The sequence below is a fragment of the Taudactylus pleione genome, unplaced genomic scaffold (assembly GCF_031769625.1).
Source record: "Taudactylus pleione unplaced genomic scaffold, aTauple2 ptg000005l, whole genome shotgun sequence".
NCBI classification, from domain to species: Eukaryota; Metazoa; Chordata; class Amphibia; order Anura; family Myobatrachidae; genus Taudactylus; species Taudactylus pleione.
Genome location: NW_028284408.1, coordinates 16,499,099 through 16,524,884, shown reverse-complemented (window position 1 = coordinate 16,524,884; position 25,786 = coordinate 16,499,099). Strand labels below are relative to the sequence as shown.

At 42.3% G+C, this 25,786-nt stretch overlaps 1 protein-coding gene across 1 annotated transcript in view; it reads right to left on the bottom strand.

The window, feature by feature from the left end:
• The window catches only part of GTF2F2 (general transcription factor IIF subunit 2), a 214,517-nt gene extending 189,980 nt beyond the window's left edge, over nucleotides 1–24,537 (bottom strand). Inside the window, exons 1-3 of the mRNA XM_088477306.1 lie at nucleotides 24,333–24,537; nucleotides 17,439–17,512; nucleotides 11,699–11,717 (exon numbers count right to left, since the gene is read on the bottom strand). Coding sequence (XP_088333432.1) covers nucleotides 11,699–11,717; nucleotides 17,439–17,512; nucleotides 24,333–24,401 — 162 coding nt within the window. The 5' untranslated portion in view covers nucleotides 24,402–24,537. The remainder of the gene's footprint in view (nucleotides 1–11,698; nucleotides 11,718–17,438; nucleotides 17,513–24,332) is intronic.
• Nucleotides 24,538–25,786: the final 1,249 nt, after the last annotated feature.

Below are 25,786 nucleotides of genomic sequence, written 5' to 3'. Positions count from 1 at the left end.
ACATACGTCACTGGAACATCCTCTTTCCCTTCAAAATGCTCGCACAGTTTCGGGGTCTGGATTACTCGACCACATTGGCGATGGCCTTCTCCTCCGTCCCGGGACTCCACGATGTTGCAGCGATTAATCGCGGGTGGTCACAAAAGCAATTAGTGTTGTATTGAAAACCGGCTTGGTATGTGTTTGGAAAGCAGTTTATTGGGATAGCACAAAACCGTACGCAGGTGGAAATCATACCTGCTAATGTCAGGATTACACAATCAATTGGCGTACATTTTTGGGGGGTTTTTTTGGCCTCAATTTGTTGTTTATGGCCTATTGTGACAATAATGTCATCATGTTTTAATTAGCTCCCCTTTTTTTTTTTAATGTGCAATTTGCATCGTTATGTGTTTTTTTAAACGTTCCTTCAAGAGGCCTTTTTTTTATACAAATGAAATGGTTTTTGGTGTCCTTTTTTGCCTTTAGGGCCAGGATTAAATGTAACCCATTTGTCCAATAATGTCACAATACAATGTCAGATTTTTTTCATAAATTTATTGTTTAAACACAAACCAATTGGCATAATATTTTTTTTTAGTTTTTCTGCCAAAGATACTTTTTTTTCAAAAATAAATAATCAATAACTGATAACATAAACGTACAAAAATAACTTAAAAACATTTCACAAGAAAGGAGAGGGAAGTTTTGACCAGAAAGGAATATGAGCCAAGCACAGAAGGAGTGTGGGAAAAGTCGCCATTGCTGTCACCGTTTTTTCGCCCGTTTGGATGGGGGAGGGTGGGCGCCAGACCGGGTCCGGGATGCCATCGGGCTGGCCTGTCCAGAGGCAGATGTTGTGGCCTCTGGACTAGGCACAGGGCTAGGCACATTTGGAGGATTGGCTGATGTTGTGCCAGAGGTGGAGGATCCTGATGTTCCGGCAGGAAGGGAGGTCGGCTCCACCATGTGCTGGCGAACGAGCTGCTCCAGGGCATCGGCGATGCGGATGTTGGCCCTGGTATTTTCCGCCAGGGCCTGACCAATGGTCACGTTGGCCGCAGCATTTTGCTCCAGGGCCTCAGCCACCCGTAGCAGACTGGCGTCCATCCTCTGCAGAATCTCCGTATGGAAATCCGATTTGAAATTGAGTTCTGTGAGGAGGCCCACTGCCTGCGAGGGGGCATGCCCTGGACTGGCTTCTGCAGGGTCCTCAGCCGGATGTACTGGTTCCTCCCCTGCAGAGCCAGCAGAAATTCTGCGGCCAAGGCTTCCCTCTGGAGCAGACTCATCCGCCTGTGTCTCTGTTGGAAAAATGAGAAAAGACTCACATTAGAATCTACATATTGGCACAATAGCATTTCAGAGTTGGTGACATCACAATACTTACCTGGGCCAACATGAGGAGCCGCAAAGTCTGGCATGTCCGTATCCATGTTGGACACGCCAAACACCTCCACAGGCTGCACACACCCCTGTGCCAGCTCTTCTAAATCCGTCAACTCCAATGACACAGGGGTGGGACCCCCACCTGTCCCCCTTGCATGCCTAGCCCTGTCCGCGAGTTTTTGCTTTAGGCGATATTTGAAGTCGCCCCATCTGTGGGGAAAAATGGAAGCCATTATCCTTTGGTTTAAAATGGGGTTTGTTTTTAGGGGGGGCAAGGGTTTACTTACCGCCGTTTGACATCCCGGGCTAGACGGACATAATCACCCACCGTATTGACAGCAACGGCTACCTCTTCCCACATTCTCCACTTCTGGCTTAGACTCATATTCCTGTCTGCCTGTGGCAGGATGTCCACACACTTCTGGATCAAAACCTCCATCTCCTTTCTTGTGAAATGTGGCTGCCTATTTTTTTTGGCCGCTTTGGCCGGAATACTGGGCCCAGCAGCCTCTTCCATGTCATCCTCCTCACCTATTTGTGTAAATTTACAGAATTCACAAAATCACAACTTGCCTCATCTTATGTTTCAAATTAATCGTTGATAGAAAATGCATGAAAGACTTACCGCCTGACTCTTGGGCATTTTTTCCCTGGTCTGTCGCCATGTCTGAGGTCCAAACAAGAAATACACCAGAATTTGAATGTGTTTTCGTGACGTATTTATACATGCGTCCTTATTTTGCGGCCGCATCATTGATTGTGCGGCCCTATGATCCCTCCTTAATTTGTGCGGGAAACAAAACACTATTTATGGCTTGGTGTGTCTCAAGTCGAGGTGGCGTTTTTGGATTGTTGGAGGTTATCTTGGCTGGAGTTTATTGATTGTGTAGAAAGGAGTTGGAGGTTGGAGAATCGTTTGTTGGTTAGATTTGCGTTTTTTTTTCCGTTATCTTTGTTGGTTTATATTTTTGGGACCTCGTTTGTTGATTTGGTAAGTTTTGTGAAGTCTAACTTTTGTTCAATTGTTGTTTCATTGTGTTTCGTATATTTTGTAATTTTTGGATACCTAATTTATTCTATTTTAGATTTTGATTATTTTCGACCCCAAAGACCTTTTGATTTTCCATCTTAGATATTTGCTCTTGGTAAGTCCATTTTTTATCTTGTATTAGCGAACTAATTAGCGCATTTTTAGTAGTTACTCTTGTGACTTGTATTAGCGAACTAATTAGCACATTTTTAGTAGTTACTCTTGTGACTTGTATTAGCGAACTAATTAGCACATTTTTAGTAGTTACTCTTGTGACTTGTATTAGCGAACTAATTAGCACATTTTTAGTAGTTACTCTTGTGACTTGTATTAGCGAACTAATTAGCACATTTTTAGTAGTTACTCTTGTGACTTGTATTAGCGAACTAATTAGCACATTTTTAGTAGTTACTCTTTTGACTTGTATTAGCGAACTAATTAGCACATTTTTAGTAGTTACTCTTGTGACTTGTATTAGCGAACTAATTAGCACATTTTTAGTAGTTACTCTTGTGACTTGTATTAGCGAACTAATTAGCACATTTTAAACAGCTTAATAATCATTCTAACTTTTTGATGGTTTCGCTTTCGCTTTTTGAGCCAACATTTCGACCCGTTTTGATGTACTGTGTTAAATGTCGCTTTGCGGTTTTGCATATTTGAACTTTGGTCTAGCACAAAATGTATCCACAAAAATGCACAGAGTGAAATGTGTCAAGTAATTTTGTTGTTTATTTTCAGTTTGGACGTATCATGACAATACCCCGGCATGTAAGCAGCAATGGATGGTATCATCAAGCTAAGTTGTTTTAATATAGTTTTGGGGTGGGTCAAAAGCCTTACTTTGAATTTTTGGAATTTCAGGTTGATATGAGGAGGATTGTTCTGGCCATGCTCCCGGAAGCCGACCAACCTCAATCTCATCCCAGGCGTAGGCATCGTAGGCATGCAAGGCCCCAGATATTTCGAACACGTGTCACCCTTTTTGGAATGCCCAATGATGAGGTTTTAAGACGCTACCGTCTACCTCCCAAAATCATCATAGACACTCTCTCATTAATAGAAAGTGATCTTGAGCGGCAAATTGACAGTCCAACAGCAATACCACCACTGACGCAATTTATGGCGGTGTTACATTTCTGTGCCTCAGGATCGTTTCAAACAACGGTGGGAATAGTGGCGGGCATCTCCCAATCCTCCTTTTCCCGGATCCTGAGGGCAGTGATGGAGGCACTTTTCAAGCACCTCCATCATTTTATTCAAATGCCTTTGGATATGGGTGCCCTTAGTGTGGCCAAGGCCAATTTTTACCAAATAGCTGGCTTCCCACACATCATAGGGGTTGTGGATGGTACTCACATACCACTTCAGCCTCCAGCACGGCTGGAGGCAATATTTAGAAACAGGAAACACTATCACTCCCTGAATGTAATGGTGGTATGTGATGCCTCCCTCCAGATCCTGTCCCTGAATGCTAAGTTACCAGGAAGTGCACATGACTCCTTCGTCATCCGGCAATCAGGGATATGGCAGAAATTAACCAACCTACAAGCTGGTGATGCGTGGCTTCTGGGTAAGTGGAGACCTTTAGTACATAACAATGTTAAGCTTGATACACAGTGTTCCTGATGTTGTCTCTTATTTTTCACAGGAGACAGTGGATACCCTTGCATGTCCTGGCTGCTCACTCCTTATTTGGCTCCCACACCAGGCCCACAAAGTGAGTATAATTCCGCACTTACAGCCACCAGGCAAGTGGTGGAGCGCTGTATCGGCCTTTTAAAAGGCCGATTCAGATGCCTCCACCGCTCTGGTGGCGAGCTCATGTATTTGCCGGATATGGTGTCGAAAATTGTGGTCCTGTGTGGGATATTTCACAACATCGCCATAAGGAGTGGTGTCCCAATGCAGCCAGAGGATGCCTTACCTGAGGATGGCCCCCCCGAGGTTGGTCGGAGGTCAGTATGTGGGGGGGCCATACGCGATGATGTGGTGGCCAGATTTTTTAGGTAAGTTTGACCCAAACTACAGTGTTTATACCTAATGTGTTTGTGTTTGTTTGCGAACATCTAATTTATTTATTTTTTTTCACCATCTTCTGTTTGTTCACATAATCTTTGCCACTCCAACGCTCACTACTTCCTGCTACCCTTACCAAACCTGGATCTGGTGATTTTGTCCATATATTCTGGAACCCATATCGCAACGCCATGTTTGTGGAATCATGTTGGCATGGTCCTTCGTCAACCAGTTCTTGATTGTTTTTTTTTATTAAATATTTTATTTGTATGTGTTGTATTTGAGATTATCACTGTTTTTTTGTTTTGGGACTGACCACTTTGATTTCTCATTTATGTTGTGAATAAATGTTTGGAGAGTGAAATGGTCTTCCTTTTTTTGGACGTTAACAGCAAGTGTAACCAGGTTAACACACCTTACAATTGACTAAGGGGTAATCCAGTACTGACACCAGTTGATGTAAACTGAAATATGTTTGCAGGTTCCCAACCCACACCAAAAGGAAGCCTGTCCAAACCTTTGGATTTTGAAGATTGGCCTAAGCAGCTTGCACACCAACTAGGAACCTGTAAAATGGCGAAATATCTAATTGACACTACACCCAAAAAGGGAAATGACATTGTTACTGTTATGTGTTTCTTGTGGCTGTTTAACATACAAATACAAAATACAATCTAACTTTTAAAAAAGGGAAATCCTTGCAGGAACAGTCTACTTATGTCAGGGAAAACTATTTGTGTTTTAGAAAAAAAGAATGAGCCAGAACGTATATTAGAACTACAAAATTTATTTACAAAACGAAAATAAACAAAAAAAACTACTGGCGAAGGATGCCAGACAGCCGGTCAAGGGCCACAAGAAGGCCAATGACATGTTGGCGCATCTGGCCAACACAATCCTCCACCTCTTGACGACGCCTCTGTTCCTCTGTGGGTGAGAAAAGTGTGTGGATTAATAAAACAATAGGGAATCCACATTAAAAAAAACAAAAACACAACGAAATCACTCTTAAACCGAAAAAAGAAAAACCAAAACAAAAAGGGGGTGCTGGCAAAAATACAAGGCCTATGTACAAATTCACACAGGTGTGATATGTGTATGTTGAAATCAGCAGGAAGAGGTAAAGGCAAACTGCTAAATCACCAAAAGTAAACCAAACAAGCACGAATAAAGGCACGACACATGATTACATACAAACAGTTTGTGGTTAAAAAAAAAGAGAAATAAAAACATACCGGGAGCCAAAACGGGAGCTCCGGAAGTCCCTCCATGTTCCTCCTCGGAGGAGCCTTCATTCCCCAAAGAACGGGGAGGGGTAATGATGGACTCCGGGGAGGGGGTAATTGGAAGAGGGGTTGGTGGAGGAGAGGGGGAAGTGGGACGGAGGGGAAGGAGGCCCGACAGTTCCGGGAGAGGGTCTGGGAAGGCTGGGTAGGAGTGGGGTATAGGGGAAATATTTGGGGTGGAGTGTTGGCTGGGGGTTGGGGATAGTGGCCGGGAACGCCGTCTGGCCGGACGGTGACGGCGTAGTCTTGGCTGTCCTCCTAAAATATGTCAAACAAATTGAGGTTAGTTTCTGGGCAAATCCGGGGCCCAAATAAAAAAAAAAAAACCAGCAACAAAAAACATGCAAAAAGGAGTAGAATGAAAAAAACAGAAATAGAGGGAAAACAAGCACACGCTGATATGAGGACAAATAATTAATAGGACAGACAGGAAAACATGCACACGCAGATATGAGGACAAATAATTAATAGGACAGACAGGAAAACATGCACACGCAGATATGAGGACAAATAATTAATAGGACAGACAGGAAAACATGCACACGCAGATATGAGGACAAATAATTAATAGGACAGACAGGAAAACATGCACACGCAGATATGAGGACAAATAATTAATAGGACAGACAGGAAAACATGCACACGCAGATATGAGGACAAATAATTAATAGGACAGACAGGAAAACATGCACACGCAGATATGAGGACAAATAATTAATAGGACAGACAGGAAAACATGCACACGCAGTTTGCCCCACAAACACAAACATGAAAACCACAATACATAACACTTACTTTCAACGATCTGCATGCGAAAGCATGCCAGCAAGCGGGGCGTTCGCCGTTGCAGGTCTGACCACCTGCGCTCAAGCTGCCCGATGTTGCGGCGTGAACCCATCGACCGCAGGCGGGACCGTGCCTCCGCATACGCGGAGCGCTTCTGCCGGTTGGTGATGGGTGGAGGCTGGCTGGTGATCCGCCTATCCATCACCTCCGTAAGCACCAGCAGCTCGCGCCTGGTGAATGCGGAGGCTCTCATGATGGCAATGGAGTTTTTCATACAAAACATTTTTGATAAAGTGTGGCCAAAATTTCTGATTGGCTAATGTATTTTGGAAATTAACAGGAGCAATTTTATTGGTTAGTGTATGAGTCATGTGTTCAACAGGGCCAGAAATCTCTGGAGAGTTATGATAGGCTTGATGCAGTGACATGCGTTTGCAAATTTAAATAAAGAAATGAACCCCGGAAAATATGCGGGGATCCACAGCAATAGAACAATTGTTTAATTGTGGTTCACATGTTTTTTGAACAATAAAAGCGAATGTTCCATCCGTACGTATTCTGCGGGTAAACACAAACACGGACAAGAGTAAAGTTTCTTGCATTGTGTTGAAAAAAAAAAAAACAATTAAGCTAATTGATACATTGATTGGCATGATACGATTGAGGGAGGTAGGCAGAATAAAGGAGCAGGTAATCGACATCTGACAAAGCCACTTCCGGTTTCACTTGTGCGTGCGTTCCCTTCAAGCCATTTCGGGGATGTACGCTCGCTATTTCGCACGCTCGTTAGTTAGAGGAGGGGTCGCCTGAGTTTAGGGAGGAATTTTAGATGCGAACGAAAATACGAGCGAGCCATTGAATTTAAATATTTTTGTACATACGCCTAACGTACGTGCGCCCGCTTGCGAGTGGGTCTGAATGAGGGCCTTAGTCTTCAATTTATCGTCTCGACAATTAACCCCTGAAGAAGCGTGTGTTCTGAATAGAGGCCTCTCATTTATCCCCACTTGTCACCACGATGACCTATCATGGAAAATCGCTCTCCACCATTTTTCTCGCAAATTGCGGCTTCAGGAATTTTTTGGAACTAAGCCACAACCAACTCCAACTGACCCTCATATCAATTTCATCAACAGTCATTCGAGATCTACCTTTGACCCGCAGTCCTTCAATCCCTCAATTAAGACTTTTACTCGTCTTTTGGATGAATCGGTTTCAAGATACACCAACGCTTCCACGGTGAGACACTACAATCTTTCTAGGGCAGAGGGGCAAGCCTTAAAAGATTTAAGTAATTAAAGGGACATAATTATCTGCCCCGCCGGTAAGGGGAGTGGTATAGTTATCCAGAACCTCTCTGATTATAAGGAAGAGATATACCAGCAATTAGCGGTAGTTGAAACTTACAAACCCCTTAGTAGTGACCCCACAGTTAAGTATAAACGCGAATTGGATTCTGTCTTATCTAAGGCCAGGGACGATGGGCTAATATCGGAACGTCTGATGAAATCATTACAGAAGGATCATCCAGTCATTCCAGTCATGTTTACAGTACCCAAGATCCATAAACGAATTGATAAACCACCGGGCCGTCCAATTATCTCGGCCCGCGAGTCACTTTATCAGCCAATATCGGAATTTTTAGATAACATAATCCAACCACACTTATTGAATCAATCAACCTTTTTGAAGGACACCGCCAGTTTTCTCAGCCGTTTGGACAGTGTTGGTATGTTACCAGACAATACACTGATTTGTTCTATGGACGTTTGCAGCCTTTATACGTCGATTCCCCACAAAGAGGGATTAGAGGCTATGAGCGAGTTCTTGCATTCCGAGAGGGTCCCAAACATTGACCATGATTTATTTTTGAAATTACTCGAATTAACACTTACGAGAAATTATTTTCTCTTTGACGGATGTCTCTTTCTCCAACGGACCGGATGCGCTATGGGGAGCAATGTAGCCCCCTCATTCGCGAACATTTACATGTTCAAGGAAGAACGGCTCATGTTTTACAATGACAACTCAATAACTGACCATATCATCATGTTTGCCCGTTATATAGACGATCTCTTTATGCTATGGTCTGGGGGCGAAAGGGGTTTTCTAGAACTCATGTCCTCTATTAATTCAAGGAATTCACCCATTAGACTGACTTATCAGTTCAGTCCTTACACATTGAATTATTTAGACGTGCAAGTCTCTATAGTTAATGGTCGGATTCACACGGGGGTCTACACCAAGCCGACGGACAAGAACACCTTACTACAAGCTAACAGTCACCATCCACCGGCCCTCAAGAGGGGTCTCCCTAAGTCACAGATGATTAGGGTGGCAAGGATCACCAGTGACCCTAAAGAAATAGAAGCCAGTCTCGATTTGATCATAGATAAATTTTTACAGAGGGGCTACTATCCAACTTTGTTATATAAACAGAAGATGGAAGTTCTTGACACACCGAGGAGTTCTTTATTTACACCTAAAACCAGAAATCCAGAGGGCGTTATTCCCTGGAAAAGCAAGTTTGGCACTTCTAGTGCAGTCATCCAGCGGGCCACTCGGGCACTATGGCCTATTGTTTCAACGGATAGAAATCTCTCCATGTTTAGAAATAAAAGACCTCTTGCTTGCTTTACCAGGGGGCGCAATATTAGAGACATGGTGGTCCATAGTGACATCACAGGTTTTTCCACCAATGACGTGTCCACAGGTTCATTTCTCTCTAGGAAGCCGGGTTGCTACAAATGTCTTAAATGCACCACGTGCCAACATATGGACATGGGTCATATTTTTACTCATCCACATTCCGGACGACTACATCATATTAGATACGTACTATCTTGTACGTCATCTTTTATTATATACGTAATTTCTTGCCCTTGCAAATTACTTTATGTAGGAAAAACAACTCGGACAATGAGAGAGAGAATGGCACTACATAGGTCTGCGATTAAGTCAGCCATTGCAGGTAAGAGTTCCGACCAGCCGGTAGCATGGCACTGTTTTGAAAGGAAACACGTCTTAACAGATTTCAGACATATGGCAATTGACCACGTCCCGAAATCTATACGAGGGGGCGACAGGGCTGCTCGACTACTCCAGGTCGAAGCGAAGTGGATTTTTACCCTTAATTCCATGAATCCAGCAGGGCTCAATGAGAAAATCAATTGGAGTGTATTCCACTGACATCTTTACGTTTTGGAGTTCTTTGCTTACTGTGGGGACTATCAGTAACCCCTGTTTCATGACAATATATCTCTTTTTGGTCCCTTCTAGGTCTATCACCGGTAATCTATTTTACTAGATGTGTCTTAAATCATTATGATCCATAGGGTTTGGACTTTAAAGGAAGTTCCTTGATGTCATCAAGTCTCTGTAATACTTGATCTTTGAATGCAAATGTATTTATACAATAGTTTTTCTCTTTTCTACTTTCACCTTCTTTTGCTAACCTCTGCCACCATAAGGCTATATTTAGGCTGAGTTTGCTTCAATATCATTTAGATTCAATTATTAGTATATCTGTCTGTGGTTTTTCTTGCTTTCTTCTTGTATACATAAACTTGTGGTGTGGTTATTTATATTCTTTTTATTCTAATGGTTGTTCTTCACTATTTTTACCTAGACAGACGAGCCGCGTCTGAGCACGGGCGTCGGGGTTGCCTTGGCGACTGACTACTCCCAGCGCGATGACGTCTTCAGTGCGGGACTCCGGCACCGTCACGTGGGGTCCCGGGCGGCGTCCGAACACACCTGTCAGTCGGGTTTCTTCGGGTATAAGGTAAGTGTCACTTTAGTTGTTCTTTTCTTTCTCTCTGTTCACCTTGACAAAGGGGCGTGTGGCTCCGAAACGTCGGTCATATACGTGTGTAATACACATTAAATTACTTTTTTAAATCTTCAAGTGCCGCGGACTTTGCCATTTCTTATATATATATATGACAAACAAATATACCCCCTTTGCGCTAATTAAGAAAAAATTAAGCGAACTGACGAATAAATTTAAATAGCTGCACCTTACTCCTATATCGCTGTTAGAAAGATATAGTACAGCTTGCTGAACTAGCTAATCTTTAGCTCCTGTTGTGAAGGATTGGAATGCAAATTTGCATACTTTTGCATCCTGTCCATAAACTTTAACAATCTGTCAAGTGAATTGTGACGGCTTAAAGCATTCCATCTCCCAAAAATTGTAGCGGGATCATTGGATTGTTGTGGTATGATCCAGTCTTGTTACAAATAGAACTGCGGGTTTATTGCTACAATGATGTACCCCTGATGAAGATCCGTTAAGGAATGAAACGCGTTGGGTTCTTCTTTTATTGTATGCTTTCGGTGAATGTAAGCTCTTTTTATAGACAGAAAAAAAAATAATTTTATGTTATTAAAATTATACATCTTTTAAATAAGAAAGTGTCTTCCATTCACTGATAGTGGCCATTGTGGCCCTTTTTCCGGGTGTGTTTTGGTGTGAGGGTGTCTTTCAGTGAAAACTGCAAAGAATTATCGTGTATCAAAAAAAGAACAGTGCATCTACAATCCCTACAAAGGAGAAACAAGAGTTTTATAATAACAGCACTTCTAAGTGAAAAAGGACATTTCATCCCATCTCTTGATATTGGACTGATCATTTTTATGGTTATTTATGATTTTTCAGTAGAGTGTACCAATTTGGGTTTTTTATATAAAAGGTCAGTTTCATTTAAACTATAAGCGCCCTTTATTCTCCTTTTGTCTGTGTATATATATATATATATATGTATATATATATGTATATATATATATATATATATATATATATACACGTCCCGCAGGTGGGGAAAATGGCAGAGTAGTGGTCAACGCCGGTGCATCCATTCACAATGACCGCGGCGCTTTGGGGCTGCCCGGCATGTCCATAAGTGCCGGACACACCCCCAAGAGAGACGAAAAGGGAACGCGTAATAAAGACATGCCCCCTTTTTATTGGCCTCGCCCCCTTTTCGGACGCGCGCACGCAGAAGTGCCCTTGCTCTAGGTCCGGCGCCCTGCCTCCCGCTGGACCTAGAGTGAACAATATACACACACACAAACTGACTTTAGGCTGAAATTTACTTAACCGTATTTGTTAGGATTACATGAGGTACATAACCAGCTATTTAAGGTACAGGCCATATCGAAGCAAGCTAAAATAATGCATCTGCACCATTGTAAATATTAAGCTTACCTCAGGCTTCCCTTGGTTTCTGCAAAAAGGAAAGAAAAAAATATATAATTGTGGAAACACTTCACAAAGATATTAAATAAATCATGTGCTATAGAACTAGGCCTCAGTGTGTATTAATACAATACAATAGAAACAAAAAAAGCTACCAGAATCATCATGGCCAGAAAACATTGCCACCTCCCCAATATGTACTGTAGGTTTATTTTGCCATAATGCATTTTTTTCTGCAAACTGCTGTAGAACTATAAGAGTTGGCCACACACCCAGTATGCAGGGTCAGCGTGTTTCATACAAGGCAGTCTTTTTTAGGCATGATCACACTTAGAATATAATTACATTGATGAGGAAAGAAATATTGACTATTTCGACAAAAAATACACATGTAACAGTGAATAGTTTATTCTCTTCTAAGCAGAAGATGTTACTTTTATTGTTTAGGTTATTTAAAGGCAAAAGACAATTATTCCAATGCTGAAGCTCTCAGTGATCAAATATATGGAAACAAGTATACGTGGATGATCGCACTTCTCTGTAAAAAAGAGCCTACCCACTGTGTTATCAGTGTGTTCTTGTTACCTTAGCTGACAATTTACACTACTCACCGTACAAGGCTAATATTACTTATACAAGTGGAGTAAATAAAAAAAAAATAGAAGTATAAATCCCTTAAAATGGTAGAAAATTAACTCAGATATTCTATTACAAAGTACCACTCATCTCCTCATTCTCCTCTTTAGTACAATAAGATGATTAGAAGAATGTGTCCTTATACACCTTATAAACAGCCCTACCTGTGGAGCTCCACAAACCCTGCGACTTAGCCACACCGAGCATCTTATTTTCTCAAATTTTACTTACTTTACTTATTCTGATCTCTAAAATAACTCCAAACAACCCCACTACACTGCTAGTGTACACTGACCAATGGGGCTTACATCACTATGGACCGTATCCAATTAGAGGTGAAAAGACGTAATCGTCGAAAACGTTTCGCCAATTGCTGCTTTTCGCCTGGTCGGAAACTTATCTCCAAATTCGATCCAGACGGTTTTCGCAGTTTCCACATACATTGCATTGAGTAAGTGGAAACTCAATGTAATGTAATAGGCGAAAAAGACTCGCCTATGAATAGCAGGTGAAAAGTGTAAAAATCTTTATTTTGGGGTGCAAACGTGGGGAAACCACCCAGACCCCTTGGCACAGTCCCCAAAGGAGAAAACTAGCATAAACAAAAAACCTAGGAACACCCTAAAAAAGTACTTTCATTTTAGGGGCGAAAAAGTAAAAAGTGGGGGGACAAGCATAAAAACTAGCAAAATAGCCTTCTTGGGGGTCTGCAAGGGTGGGTCAGGTGTTTTTGGGATTGCAGGGGCATGTCGCTGTCGCAGGTGCGATTTTGACATTTTTTAAAAGTTCACTTTAGAAACATTTAAATATGCTAGCACCCATTTTCAAGTACCCAAATTTGACAGGACTACTTATTTTCACCAAAAATACCTGCTTTATGCCATTCTATACCACTTTTACATAGACGCTAATAAGAAGCAATTTAAACTACTTAAGTACACCAAACACTTATTAGAGCCATTAGTACACATCTACCTTGATTACTGCATCTTTTTCTGGGGTACAGACTGACTTCCCCACTTCTGACATTACTTACCGCCTGTTCCGCATTCGCTGCTTGCCGTTTTCGCCTGGTTTGGAATTGAATAGGGCAAAAATCGGGGGTCGCACACGAAAAGTTTTCGCCTCCAAAACAGGCAAAGGAGGTGGAAAGTCCAGCAGGTGAAAAGTCCGGCACTTTTCGCCTCCAAAACAGGCAAAGGAGGCGGAAAGTCCAGCAGGTGAAAAGTCCGGCACTTTTCGCCTCTAATTGAATACGGCCCTAAGTTGCAAATTGGTGTAAAAAAAGTTCTGATATGAACGTCTACGGCTAGTCCTCCAGCCTTGTTCGGTTATGCTCAATCTGGGACTTTGTACATAGGTTATACCAATACCTTTGCAGCAAGTCGCACCCTAGCATCCCTGGTACATAGTGAGTGGCAATTTGAGCATTCAGCAGGCCGAAGGATGCAAAACAAGCTGCCGTTACCAGCATTTAAATGGCAATGCGCACTCTTCGCCGACAATTGACTTTCCCCATTATCTCTGAAAACAAAGTAACCAATACTAAAGTTTAAGTAACTGGCCACTCCATATAATGATATATGCATAAACCTGAAGTTATACAGTCATGTGCATAAATATTGGGACATTGACAGAATGTTCATATTTTGGCCTCTATTCACCACCACAATGGCTTTGAAAAGAAACAAACAAGATGTGCTTTAACTGCAGAATTTCAGATTTAATTTGAGGGTAATTACATCCAAATCAGATGAACGGTGTAGGAATTACAATGGTTTCTATATGTGCCTCCCACTTTTTAAGGGGCCAAAAGTAATGGGACAGACTAAAACAATCCAAAGTCTAACTTTCACTTTTTAATACTTTGTTGCAAATCCTTACAGACAATTACAGCCTGAAGTCTGGAACGCATAAACATCACCAGACGCTGGGTTTCATCCCTGGTGATGCTCTGCCAGGCCTCTACTGCAATGTCTTCAGTTCCTGCTTGTTCTTGGGGCATTTTTCCTTCAGTTTTGTCCTCATCAAGTGAAATGCATGCTCAATCGGATTAGGTCAGGGGACTGACTTGGCCATTGCATAACATTACACTTTTTAGCCTTAAAAAACCTCTGTTGAAGCTGGATTATTGGCTTAGACAAGATCAGTTTAAAATGTAATCACAGCGACACCATCTTGCGACTGGCCGCAAGACGCCATCTTGGAAATGAGATCGCAAGACGCCATTTTGCGAATGGCTGCCTAAGCGCCATTTTAGATAAATTCACACTTTAGTACATGTGGCAATATTACTATTAGCATCATGCGATTGCATCAGTGACCATCGCCATAAGTTACGGCGATTCATCGAAAGCCCATTTCATGACTTTACATAGTCTGGATAAAGTGTATATTATTATAATTCCCCTAAAGGATATATTTCAGAAATGGCTGTACAGTATGTCAAAATTGGATTGCATTAGCTAAATAGAGCAAATGGCCACGTGACAACTAGCCTGTGTAGACAAGCTTCCTGGACATAACGTCTGCTCTCACTCCAGGTGGCCCTGCTTGAATACAGCAAGAGGGTCGTTTGTAGCACCTTACATTAGCAGGCTCCCTGCAATAAAATACCTTCAAAGCCAAGAGTGTTATCTGGAGGTTTGGGTAATGTAGCTGTGCTAATTTGCATTTACACAAGAACCTGGGATAACAAAGGACTGTACTTTTGAGTCTGGAAAGGGTGGGGGCTACAGAGAGAGGGGGGGTGTGTGGAACTATAATGCTCAGCATTCCAAACTGCTAGGTGTTCACTTAGTTTAAGTGAGATTTAAGTGCACCATTTCTCATACACACAATTGCGCTGTTAACTAATCGCATATTAGCGAATGCATAAGATCCTGTATGAAAACGCTGTTTATTAGCTTCATACGCACGCATCTGCCCTACGTTACCTAGCGTCTTTACATCACACCCCGCATACTTACACATTACATATTCACATAAAAGGTTTAATAAGCTTTAAGGTATAAGATTCAAGTATGCACATTTACTATAATTGCTATGAAATAAAGGTTATTTCGTAACTAAGGTTTTATACATGATAAGTAAGCCATGTTTGGAATTGTACTGATGCGTACTCTCACAACAGTATTCTGGTACCATCGGTGTGGAGATCGCATCATGCATTCTCAACTTATGAACCGCACAGACTTCAAGCAACAAAATGTACATAATATGAACAACTGTTAGGATGTTGCATGAGGCATGAAACCAGAGACCCCCAGTTGTTAGAGGCTGGGTTGTGTCTATTTGAATCAACCTGTTAAATGCCTTGTAACATATGCCCTCTCCTTTAGGACCAATGGTATTAGCAACAAACTTCTCTATTGTGTTGTTTACTTCTGGGGGGTATAAATATGTGCTCTGACCCTAGGTTCCTAGTCTTTTTGCTGAATGCTGATTGACGAGGGGTTTCTTGCTGATGCCCAACATCTGGACCAGAGAGCGCTGCGTATGTATAATTGTACTTGGGTCTGTATAATCTCTTTACGCTAAGATTATATGAGGATCATAGCGTGTAACTGCTGTACTTTACTTGAATAATACTTTGTGCTTTGGAACTACATGTTCTAGGTCTGGAGTCTTTATTTACTGGATGACTGCGTACGCAAATTAACGTCATCCTTAGAGGTTTATAGGAAGGATATTAGAAGGTATAGGCAGGGGTATATAGAGGTTCAAAGGCAGTATCCTTAACTCTTTGGTTGCTTTTGCAGTATGCTTCGGGTCATTGTCCATCTGCACTGTGAAGCGCCGTCCAATGAGTTCTGAAGCATTTGACTGAATATGAGCATATAATATTGCCCGAAACACTTCATAATTCATTCTGCTGCTTTTGTCAGCAATCACATCATCAATAAATACAAGGGAACCAGTTCCATTGGCATGCCACGACACTACCACCACCATGCTTCACTGATGAGGTGGTATGTTTTGGATCATGAGCAGTTCCTTTCCTTCTCTTCTCTTCCCATCACTCTGGTACAAGTTGATCTTTGTCTCATCTGTCCATAGGATGTTGTTCCAGAACTGTAATGGCTTTTTTAGATGTTGTTTGGCAAATTCTAATCTGGTCTTCCTGTTTTTGTGGCTCACCAATGGTTTGCATCTTGTGGTGAACCCTCTATATTCACTCTTGTGAAGTCTTCTCTTGATTGTTGACTTTGACACATATACATCTACCTCCTGGAGAGTGTTCTTGATTTGGCCAACTGTTGTGAAGGGGTTTTTCTTCACCAGGGAAATAATTCTTCTGTCATCCACCACAGTTGTTTTCCGTGGTCTTCCAGGTCTTTTGGTGTTGCTGAGCTCTCCGATGCGTTCTTTCTTTTTAAGAATGTTCCAAACAGTTGATTTGGCCACACCTAATGTTTTTGCTATCTCTCTGATGAGTTTGTTTAGATTTTTCAGACTAATGATGGCTTGCTTCACTGATAGTGACAGCTCTTTGGATCTCATATTGAGAGTCAACAGCAACTGATTCCAAATGCAAATGTCACACCTAGAATCAACTCCAGACCTTTTACCTGCTTAATTGATAATGAAATAATGAGGGAATAGCCCACACCTGTCCATGAAATAGCTTTTGAGTTGATAGTCCCATTACTTTTGGCCCCTTAAAAAGTGGGAGGCATATATAGAAATCGTTGTAATTCCTACACCGTTCACCTGATTTGGATGTAATTACCCTCAAATTAAATCTGAAAATTTGCAGTTAGAGCACATCTTGTTTGTTTCATTTCAAAGCCATTGTGGTGGTGAATAGAAGCCAAAATATGAAAATTCTGTCAATGTCCCAATAATTATGCACCTGACTGTACATGCCAAATGTATATGATCTTGTTAATAATAAAACATTTATAGCTGTTTTAAGTTTGCAGCTATTCTTGGTGTACATAATAACAGTACAGTTTAGCATGGACCTCTCTCTTCCCAACTCAGACAAAGTTATTTTTTCACCATTACTAAATATAGTGATATCTACTTAGGATGCAGCAAAACCAAACACTTCTGACATATTTAGGTTCAAAGATTGCGGTCACCAGAAACCAGAGAAAAATGGGCTTACTTGGCAATTCTCAGCTTTCCCACTTCACCCCTTCCTTGTGCCTTCGCCCACTGCTGTGCCAAGTACTTGGGAAGCTGCAAAAGAACAAAACAACCATGTTATAAACATATTCTGTAAGTGACACATACTTCTGTCAATCTAAACTAGCTTATGGCAATGTTTAGCAATGCAGAGCATCCAAGTGTTTGTTCTTTCAAAATGCAAATAGGCTCAAATACTATATTTAGTCTGTGCATATCTGCTTTTTTCAGATGATAGAGGTCTATTCTATTTGAATATCAAAAGAAATATTTCCAGAAGAAATAGGAAAAGCATCGGAGTGTTTATCTGTTCAATGCCAGTGTCCAACAATGACTAACTTGCAAATGCAAAACTATGTACAAAAGTTACAAGCCAGTATTATATAGGCAGCTCATTCCACTGTGCTATAAAAATGAATGATATATTTCAATCAGAAACATAATTATATACTTAGATCATTTGTATCTCCTTGTATATAAAAGAATATAGGGTTTGGCAAATCAGTAAACCGTATGCATTTATCAGAAATGGACAAAATAACGTAGAAATCTAGATGCAAGCAGAATCCTTTAACGAGCCAGGGAAAATGGGCATCCAAGTCAGAGTTGTGAAAAGTAAAATATGACTGTGGGTGGGATGACTTCTTAAATATTTCAAATAGCACAAATGGCCTCAGGAAGCCAACTTAGCATAAGCATGTCACCAACCACACAGACAACAAATCTGCGGATATCCATCTGAAAGACCAATTTCCCACCAGCCATAAATATATGATAAGAATATATATTAAGGTTTTCATGAATATTGGTAATCAAAGGTCATATTGTCAATTAGTAGGGATTTCACCTAAGCAAACTCCATGGACCAGGCTCAAAAGGCCTCAAGATGCCACCAGAGCGGCTTCCGGCAGTAGTCTGCGTATAATTTTATATGTTCTCATGGCGACAAACTCAACACGTATTGTGAGAAGTCCTATCTGAAGTGTGCTTGGGACAACAGAAGAGTATGCTTTGTTAGCATAGGAACAGTATCTCAGGGACATCACAGAAGGGGGGCTAAGGCAGAAAAGGTTGAATTTTAAAAACTTTTGTAAATTTTTTCTGTGTCAGTCTTTCGGGAATCAATCTAATTCAAAGCTTTTCCACTTTTGTGGTTCTCCCTGGCATACAGGTTATACAATCCTATGTTTTATTTTTCCTGCTTTGCATTTATTTTATAATTCAAAAGCTCCACCTAATAGCATTTTAATATGGATACCCCTCAGTTAACTAATCAGAACTGCACATGGACAACAGCCAGGAAATAAGTAGAAACATGGCTAATGAGAGAAGCAGCAGCCGATCCATCCAGGAGCCATATTTACTACAGAACCCTGTCCTAGCTCCTTAAACCTCGAGCATGGTTGGGTCTGCAACACTGCCCCTTTCACATCTCCAAAATAACCCGGGTTACTGCCGTGTTGGGGCGGCTCGACCCGGGTCGAGGTGCAGTCTAGCACCACTTTGGAATAACCCAGTTCGAGAAGCCCGGCATTTCAAACCGGGTTATAAGCGTGTCGGACTTGGGTCTATGTGCACTTAAAAGTGTCTGACCCGGGTTATTCAACCTGGGACTCAGGGAAAAGTGTTGATTGGGAACTTTTTGTATGCCTTGATGATGTCAGTAGCCTGAGCCCTGCCAGCACACTACACAGAGATTTTCTGCACCATGGCAAATTGGAGTCCTGTGAGGTGAAGGAGCTTCTGAGAATTAGGGGTGAGGCAGAGATTGCCAGACAGCTGACAGGAACTGTAAAGGATTCTGTTATATATAAAAATATAGCACAATTGCTGCAGTCCTCAGGCTTCCACAGGTCTAAGCAGCAGGTAGTAAATAAATTAAAATCACTTAAGAAACACTACCTAAAAATTCATGACCACAATAAAAATAAAAGTGGGGCAGCCAGGCTTGAGTGGGAATTTTTTGGCCTTTGTGCTGGTGTATTTGGGCACACATCTCCTTTCCACGCCGTTAAGCCTTTCTTCCAGCCAGGCATGTGCCACCCCAACCTGTCCCCACCCCTTTCCTTTTGTTCCATTCTGACACCATCTTTCTGAGCCTAAAAGTCCATTTAAAATAACATCCATGGAGTTTTGGAAAAGGGCCAACCCAGGTCGAAAGTGCAGTGTGAATGGGTTTGACACGGGTCGGACCCGGGTTCAATATCCTTGGTCGGTCCCAGGTTTGAGATGTGAAATGGACATGAGTTTATTCCTCTGCCTCTAGGTAGGGATGTACAAAGGTGTTCAATACCCATAAGAAAATAATATTGTAAAATATCTCTGGACGATGCATCTGCAGTCTTAATAACAGCTCACTTTTCGCCTCACTATAAATTAGTACTAAAGCTTGGAATTTGCTGACAGTGCGCTCTATTACTTAAGTAGGCTGCTAGTGCCTTATTAGGAGAGTAGGGAAGGACAATTCTTATTCCATTATGCAGTACTGTAGGGGTTGGGTACGGGATGGCGACGCTCAGGTTCCCGGTGGTCAGAATCCCGAAACCCGCATCCCGTCAGGGTTAGAATAGCAACACTTGTCGGTGAGTATACGAACCCTCCCCCTCTCCCTACCCTTACCTTACCTTACTGTCGGGATGCTGGCACGTGTTGGGATGCCGGAGCTGGCATCCCGACTGTTGGTATTTTAACTGGATCCCAGAGAGAATAGTTGATCAACCACATCTGACAGACCTCTTGGACTGCACAGGGAGAACATATACAAATATGGATATGGTTGGAATGGATTCGATGACTTCAGTGATGTGCAGCAGCAATGAGGACCACTGTGCCACCATACCACTGTACTTAGGAAAACTAATTTTATTCTCAGACAACTATGAGTATTAAAGGGAAAGTTTACTTTAATGTTTTCACATTTAAAAATGCGTCCACTATACCAGCTTTAAAATACTATCAAATGCATCAAATGCAAATGCCAGTATGTACAAGGCCCAAAGGCTTCCTACTAATCAGGTAGTATCAAAGAGTGTTTTGTTAAGGTGGGGAAGCGGACAACCAATACTACATACCTACACACTTTCTAAGTAGGCAAAGCAGACTCATTCAGCCAATTCAAGGTTCTCCACAATTGTAATGAAGAAGTGCATAAATTGTTACCATAGTGGTGTAATTACTTTGCCTAATTTCTAGTATTGTACATCTCTCTCTGACCACCTCCTTTAGGAGGGTGACAGCATCTCCCATATGTTGCCGCTTAACAGGATATAGGAGAGAGTAGGGATGTCCACTCCCAAACAAGTGAGTTTACTTTAAACCAGCAGTAGTATCTGTGAATACATTTCCTTTTGTAATTATATTTATTACAAGTTTCACCAATAAACAAGAATTACTGGAGGACAACAATCACAGGAACTAGTATTTGCAGAAGAGCCAGCATACAGCTGATTAGATGCCAGTGGTGGTCAAGACTCCCATAGCTAACTATCCAGACTCTGAATCTGGGTACTAATAATACTTAAACCATAAGAATATATAAAGTAGGCTTAAATTAAGCATGTTCCCAAAATTTCTAGATGAGAAAGGACACTGCTTTTTTTTAGCATAGAAAATATAAAACACAAGTCAACATATATATTTTCAACAATACATACATCATATTTGCATTTTTCAAGATATCCAAATGATTATTTAAATCAGGGATGGGGAACCTCAGGCCCAGGGGCCGTATAAGGCCCACGGAATCATTTGGTCTGGCCCTCTGAGCTTTTCTCTGCTAGCCTCATCTGGCTAGCAGGGTGCCTAGAATGGTACCCTGCAGCCAGAATCTATGCAGCATTGCCACGTGGAGCGTCCTTAGGATGCTTCAGATGGTCACACTGCTGCACTTACAGCTGCCCGGAGCATCCTGAGGATGCTCCGGGCATTGCTGTAATCGCCGGCGATTGTGGCCACGCCCCGTGTGACATAACATGGAGGGAGCACGGCCTGCGAATAATGTTATATATATCAAAATGGCCCTCGGCAGAAAAAAGGTTCCTCACCCCTGATCTAAATTAACATCTATGGGAAGTTATACTCAGTTAAAATAGAGGTATTTTTAAAAAAAAGTTGTTTCCAACCACATGGGAAATAATGCACAAGTAGGTAATGGGCAGTGTAACAGGAAGAAAAAACAATGGTACAGTTTTCTTTAATAATAGGGGAAAATAAATCTATTCAGGCATTGTCTAAGGGTTTGCCCAAAGCAGGGTTTTACATTTATTACAATTAATAATAGTAAAATCACAGAGAGCAATCAATTTATTACTATGCCATGCCAGATACAGGGTCTACACGGATAAACATTACAACAATATGAACAAATAAATAACTGCAGCAGAATAAATTATATTGGGCCGGGCATGTGTACACAGCTGCTATGCGAAAATATGCAAATGTTGCAGCCGCCGGGAGATGGATGGTGACGCCCACCTGCGGCTTTGCAAATCCAAACACCTGCTTAAAATGTTGCAGCATCTGCATACAAAGACACATTATAGGTCGCAGATCATTCGATTGCTGTAGTTCTAAATCAGTCTATGGTCCCGCAGGATGGGCGTGGGAACTGAAACGCCGGAGCCATATTCCTTGCGTATGGGCTTGCAGACACAGGGCGAGATACACCCCAAAACGGTTGTGGCACGCCTGCGTTCTTTGACGCCACACCCCAAAACCGCCCCCAAGCGCTACCTGACGATCAATCACACTGCGAATAGTTGCTGCGAGTAAGTACGGTAATGTACCTTGCTGCATTCGCAGGCAGATGATAATCGCTCACCTGCAAAAACATCAGCATAGCGTACACCTCTGAATCAGGCCCATTGTGAGGGCAGCACAGTGTAACAAATCTCTATACTATATTACTTACAATGCCCACAAAAATGGTTTAAAAAATAAAAATAAGGCCAGATGGCCAGTAGAGTTGCATTACACAGCGTAAGCCAGTGGTCCCCAAAACCCTGGGGTGCCTCAGGACACTCTCAGGGGTGTCTCAGGTTGGTGGTCCATTATCAAATCAAACTATTTATGTAAGAGGCAAAAACATAAAATATGTGTACAAACAGAAGCACAACCCTGTCCACCTCCACCACCACATAATTGTACCCAAGGATGACCAGTAAGCAGTGGCAAACCAATAATGGTGCCCCCAGTAGTAGTAGAAGCTCTCCCCCCCCCAGTAATGGTGCCCCCAGTAGTAGTATCTCCCCCCATTCCCCGTAGTGCAGACACACAAGTTACACAATAAAAAAAATAATAATACACTTACCTGAATCCACGCTCCAGCGCCAGCGGTGATGTGTGTGCAGCAGCAGCCAATGAGAGTCTGTCTGACCTCATTGGCTGCTGATTCACACACACATCGTTTGCCGCTCGGCGGTGATGTGTGTGCAGCCGCCAATTAGTCTGTCTGACCTCATTGGCTGCTGATAAACACACATATCGCCGCCAGCGCTGGCGGCGATGTGTGTGTTATGCACAGCCTGAGCCCACCTGCCACCCTCCTCCTGGCACAAATAACAATGCATATGGGCACCTATGGAGAAGTGCTTTAACCAATGTACACCAGTAATTAATAATTATATCAAAAAGTAAACATTTGAAGACAGTGTGGTACAGTAGTTTAGGTCAAAATTACGGTCATTAACCATAATCTTGTTACTATTAATAAAAAGTGATGGCTTCCTGACAAATATTCATTGGTCAGCCTGCTTTAAGCTGGGTACACATTATACGAAATATCATTATATATTGTTCCAACATGGATCGGGACCATGTATCAGTGTTCACTCTAGGTCCGGCAGCAGGCAGGCGCCGGACCTAGAGATAGGGCACTTCTGCGTGCGCGACCGAAATGGGGCGTGACCAAAGAAAAGAGGGCATGTCTATTACGCATCCCCTTTTCGTCACTCCTTGGGGCGTGCCTGGCACTTACAGACATGCCGGGCAGCCCCCAGGCACTGCGGTCACTATGAATGGATGCCGGAAGGATGCACCCGGCATCCATTCATCGCCGGTGACCCGCTGTCTCAGCAGGGCGCCACGCTGGAGGGCAAGGTGCTTTCTGCCCTTAGAAATAGGGCAGGGCGCAGCACGGCGCCCCGCTGAAACATCCTAGCAGGAACGCTATATCATACACATCGTATAGTGTGTACACCCAATCTGTCGTTCAACGCATCGTCCCATCTGCTGTTCTGCACGGTAGATGGGGAATATGCAACGAATGATGCGGCGCTGTTACACGCAGCATTTAACAATACATCTTGCCAAAATATGCCAGATCGTGCAGTGTGTACGACGTGTGTGATGTATCATTACATCGTATCGTTCAGTCATATGGTGTGTGCCCAGCATTACTGCGCACCCTTAAGCACAAGATGATTAGACCAACAACATGTACTGCGAATAGGTTACATAAATGCTGCCCAGGCTGCTAAGCAAGAGCCCCGCTGCGCCCAGGCCGCTAAGCAAGCGCCTTGCTGCGCCCATGCTGCTAAGCAAGAGCCCCGCTGTGTCCAGGTCGCTAAGCAAGCGTTTCGCTGCGCCCAGGCCGCTAAGCAAGCGCCTCGCTGCGCCCAGGCCGCTAAGCAAGAGCCTCGCTGCGCCCAGGCCGCTAAGCAAGAGCCTTGGTGCGCCCAGGCTTCTACGCAGGAGCCCTCCTGACCCCCAGATCACTACGTAAGAGCCCCGCTGAGCCCAGCTACGTAGGCAGGATCCCTGCAGCATACACATGCACTAACCCAGAGCACCAAAGGCAGCTTCATATTTTATCATATCGATATCGAATGTTGTTGCCCCAGCAACGTTATTTTTGAGCAGCCTAAAAACATCTTACCTTTACAAGCCACATTCCCGTGTTCTGCTTGGCTCCGCTCAGATCTAGTTCTCCTTTATCTGCTGCCATAACGCTGTTCTCGTCTACAGGCACTCTATCACAATCACACTGACTGAGCCGGCACCCAGGGGAACACAAGCGCCGGTGCACACTGCTGTACGGAGCGCCGGATAGGACACACTTCCGGGCGCGCTTACGCCTCGTCGCCAGCCTCTGCTGGGTATATAGTCATGGTGATACAGCCTCCTATTCATAACATTGCCCAGGACATTTTGCTCCCAGAATGTAAATAATGTCCCATAATATCTTTAATATTGTTATTTCACTGCTTAGCATAAATCATTTCTGAACAGTTATTATGCAGATTTCACACACACAATATGAGCGTTTTCTGTGCTTTTGAAGATAACCCGCATACTGTATCGCCAGCATATCTCACACTGCACCACTTATACTACATTAAAATATATAGATATTACACATATAATAAATCTGTATATTAAATATTACACCTACACAGTATCGTATTATACTAGAAACATTAAAACAAGGCAATAATATACAGAGATAATTATTGTGCACTATTTTTTTTTACAAATATTTAGATGAAATAAACACTTCCGATAATATTTATAATATAAAAACTTTACAATTTAATGAATGACTCCTCGCATTACAACTAATTCGTTTTTGAGAGAAAAAACCCCCCAGCTGATATTACTGTTAGCTGAAGTAATAATACATCTTTGTTTTACAGTAAATTATTAAGATGTACAGTATGTTTGCCTAGGGGATGCTAACGTACATAATGTGGAAAAGCCTCAAATGGCTCTGTCACTAATGGGCAAAAATATTGCATTCATTGATCCAAAAAAAACTTCAACTTTCATTAGTGCACCCTATAATATTAATCTCTAATAAGTATAAAATTTCATCCTGGCCATACGATTGTTTATTTTTATAAACACAAAAATGATTAAAATTAGATAGTGATATTGAAATCTCTTTTTACGACCCTTCTTAACTGTAGATTTATGAGGGGGTCTTGGAATTATTGTTCATGCAATTTATTAGTTCTCTGGTGACACTGCCTGGCAGCGGCAAGAGTATTTATTTATTCATTAACAGTTTCTTATATAGTGGAACATATTACGTTGCACTTTACAATTGGAAACATTACTGGGTAATAAAAGGCAGATACAGAGGTAGGAAGACCCTGCTCGCAAGCTTAGAATCTTACATCATGCCACTCTGCTGGCCTCTGATGTTCTGCATCTAGACTAAGGGCCTGATTCAGAGATGTACTGTATGTTCATCCGAGGCTTAACGCACATCTGCACATGATCCGTTCTGCGCATGTGTGAAACGGGTCCTGCGATCTCGCTTGCAGACTCCCCAAGATTGACATGCCATAGGGGCGTGTCTGGGGGCCACATTTTGCCCGTCAGGCATAG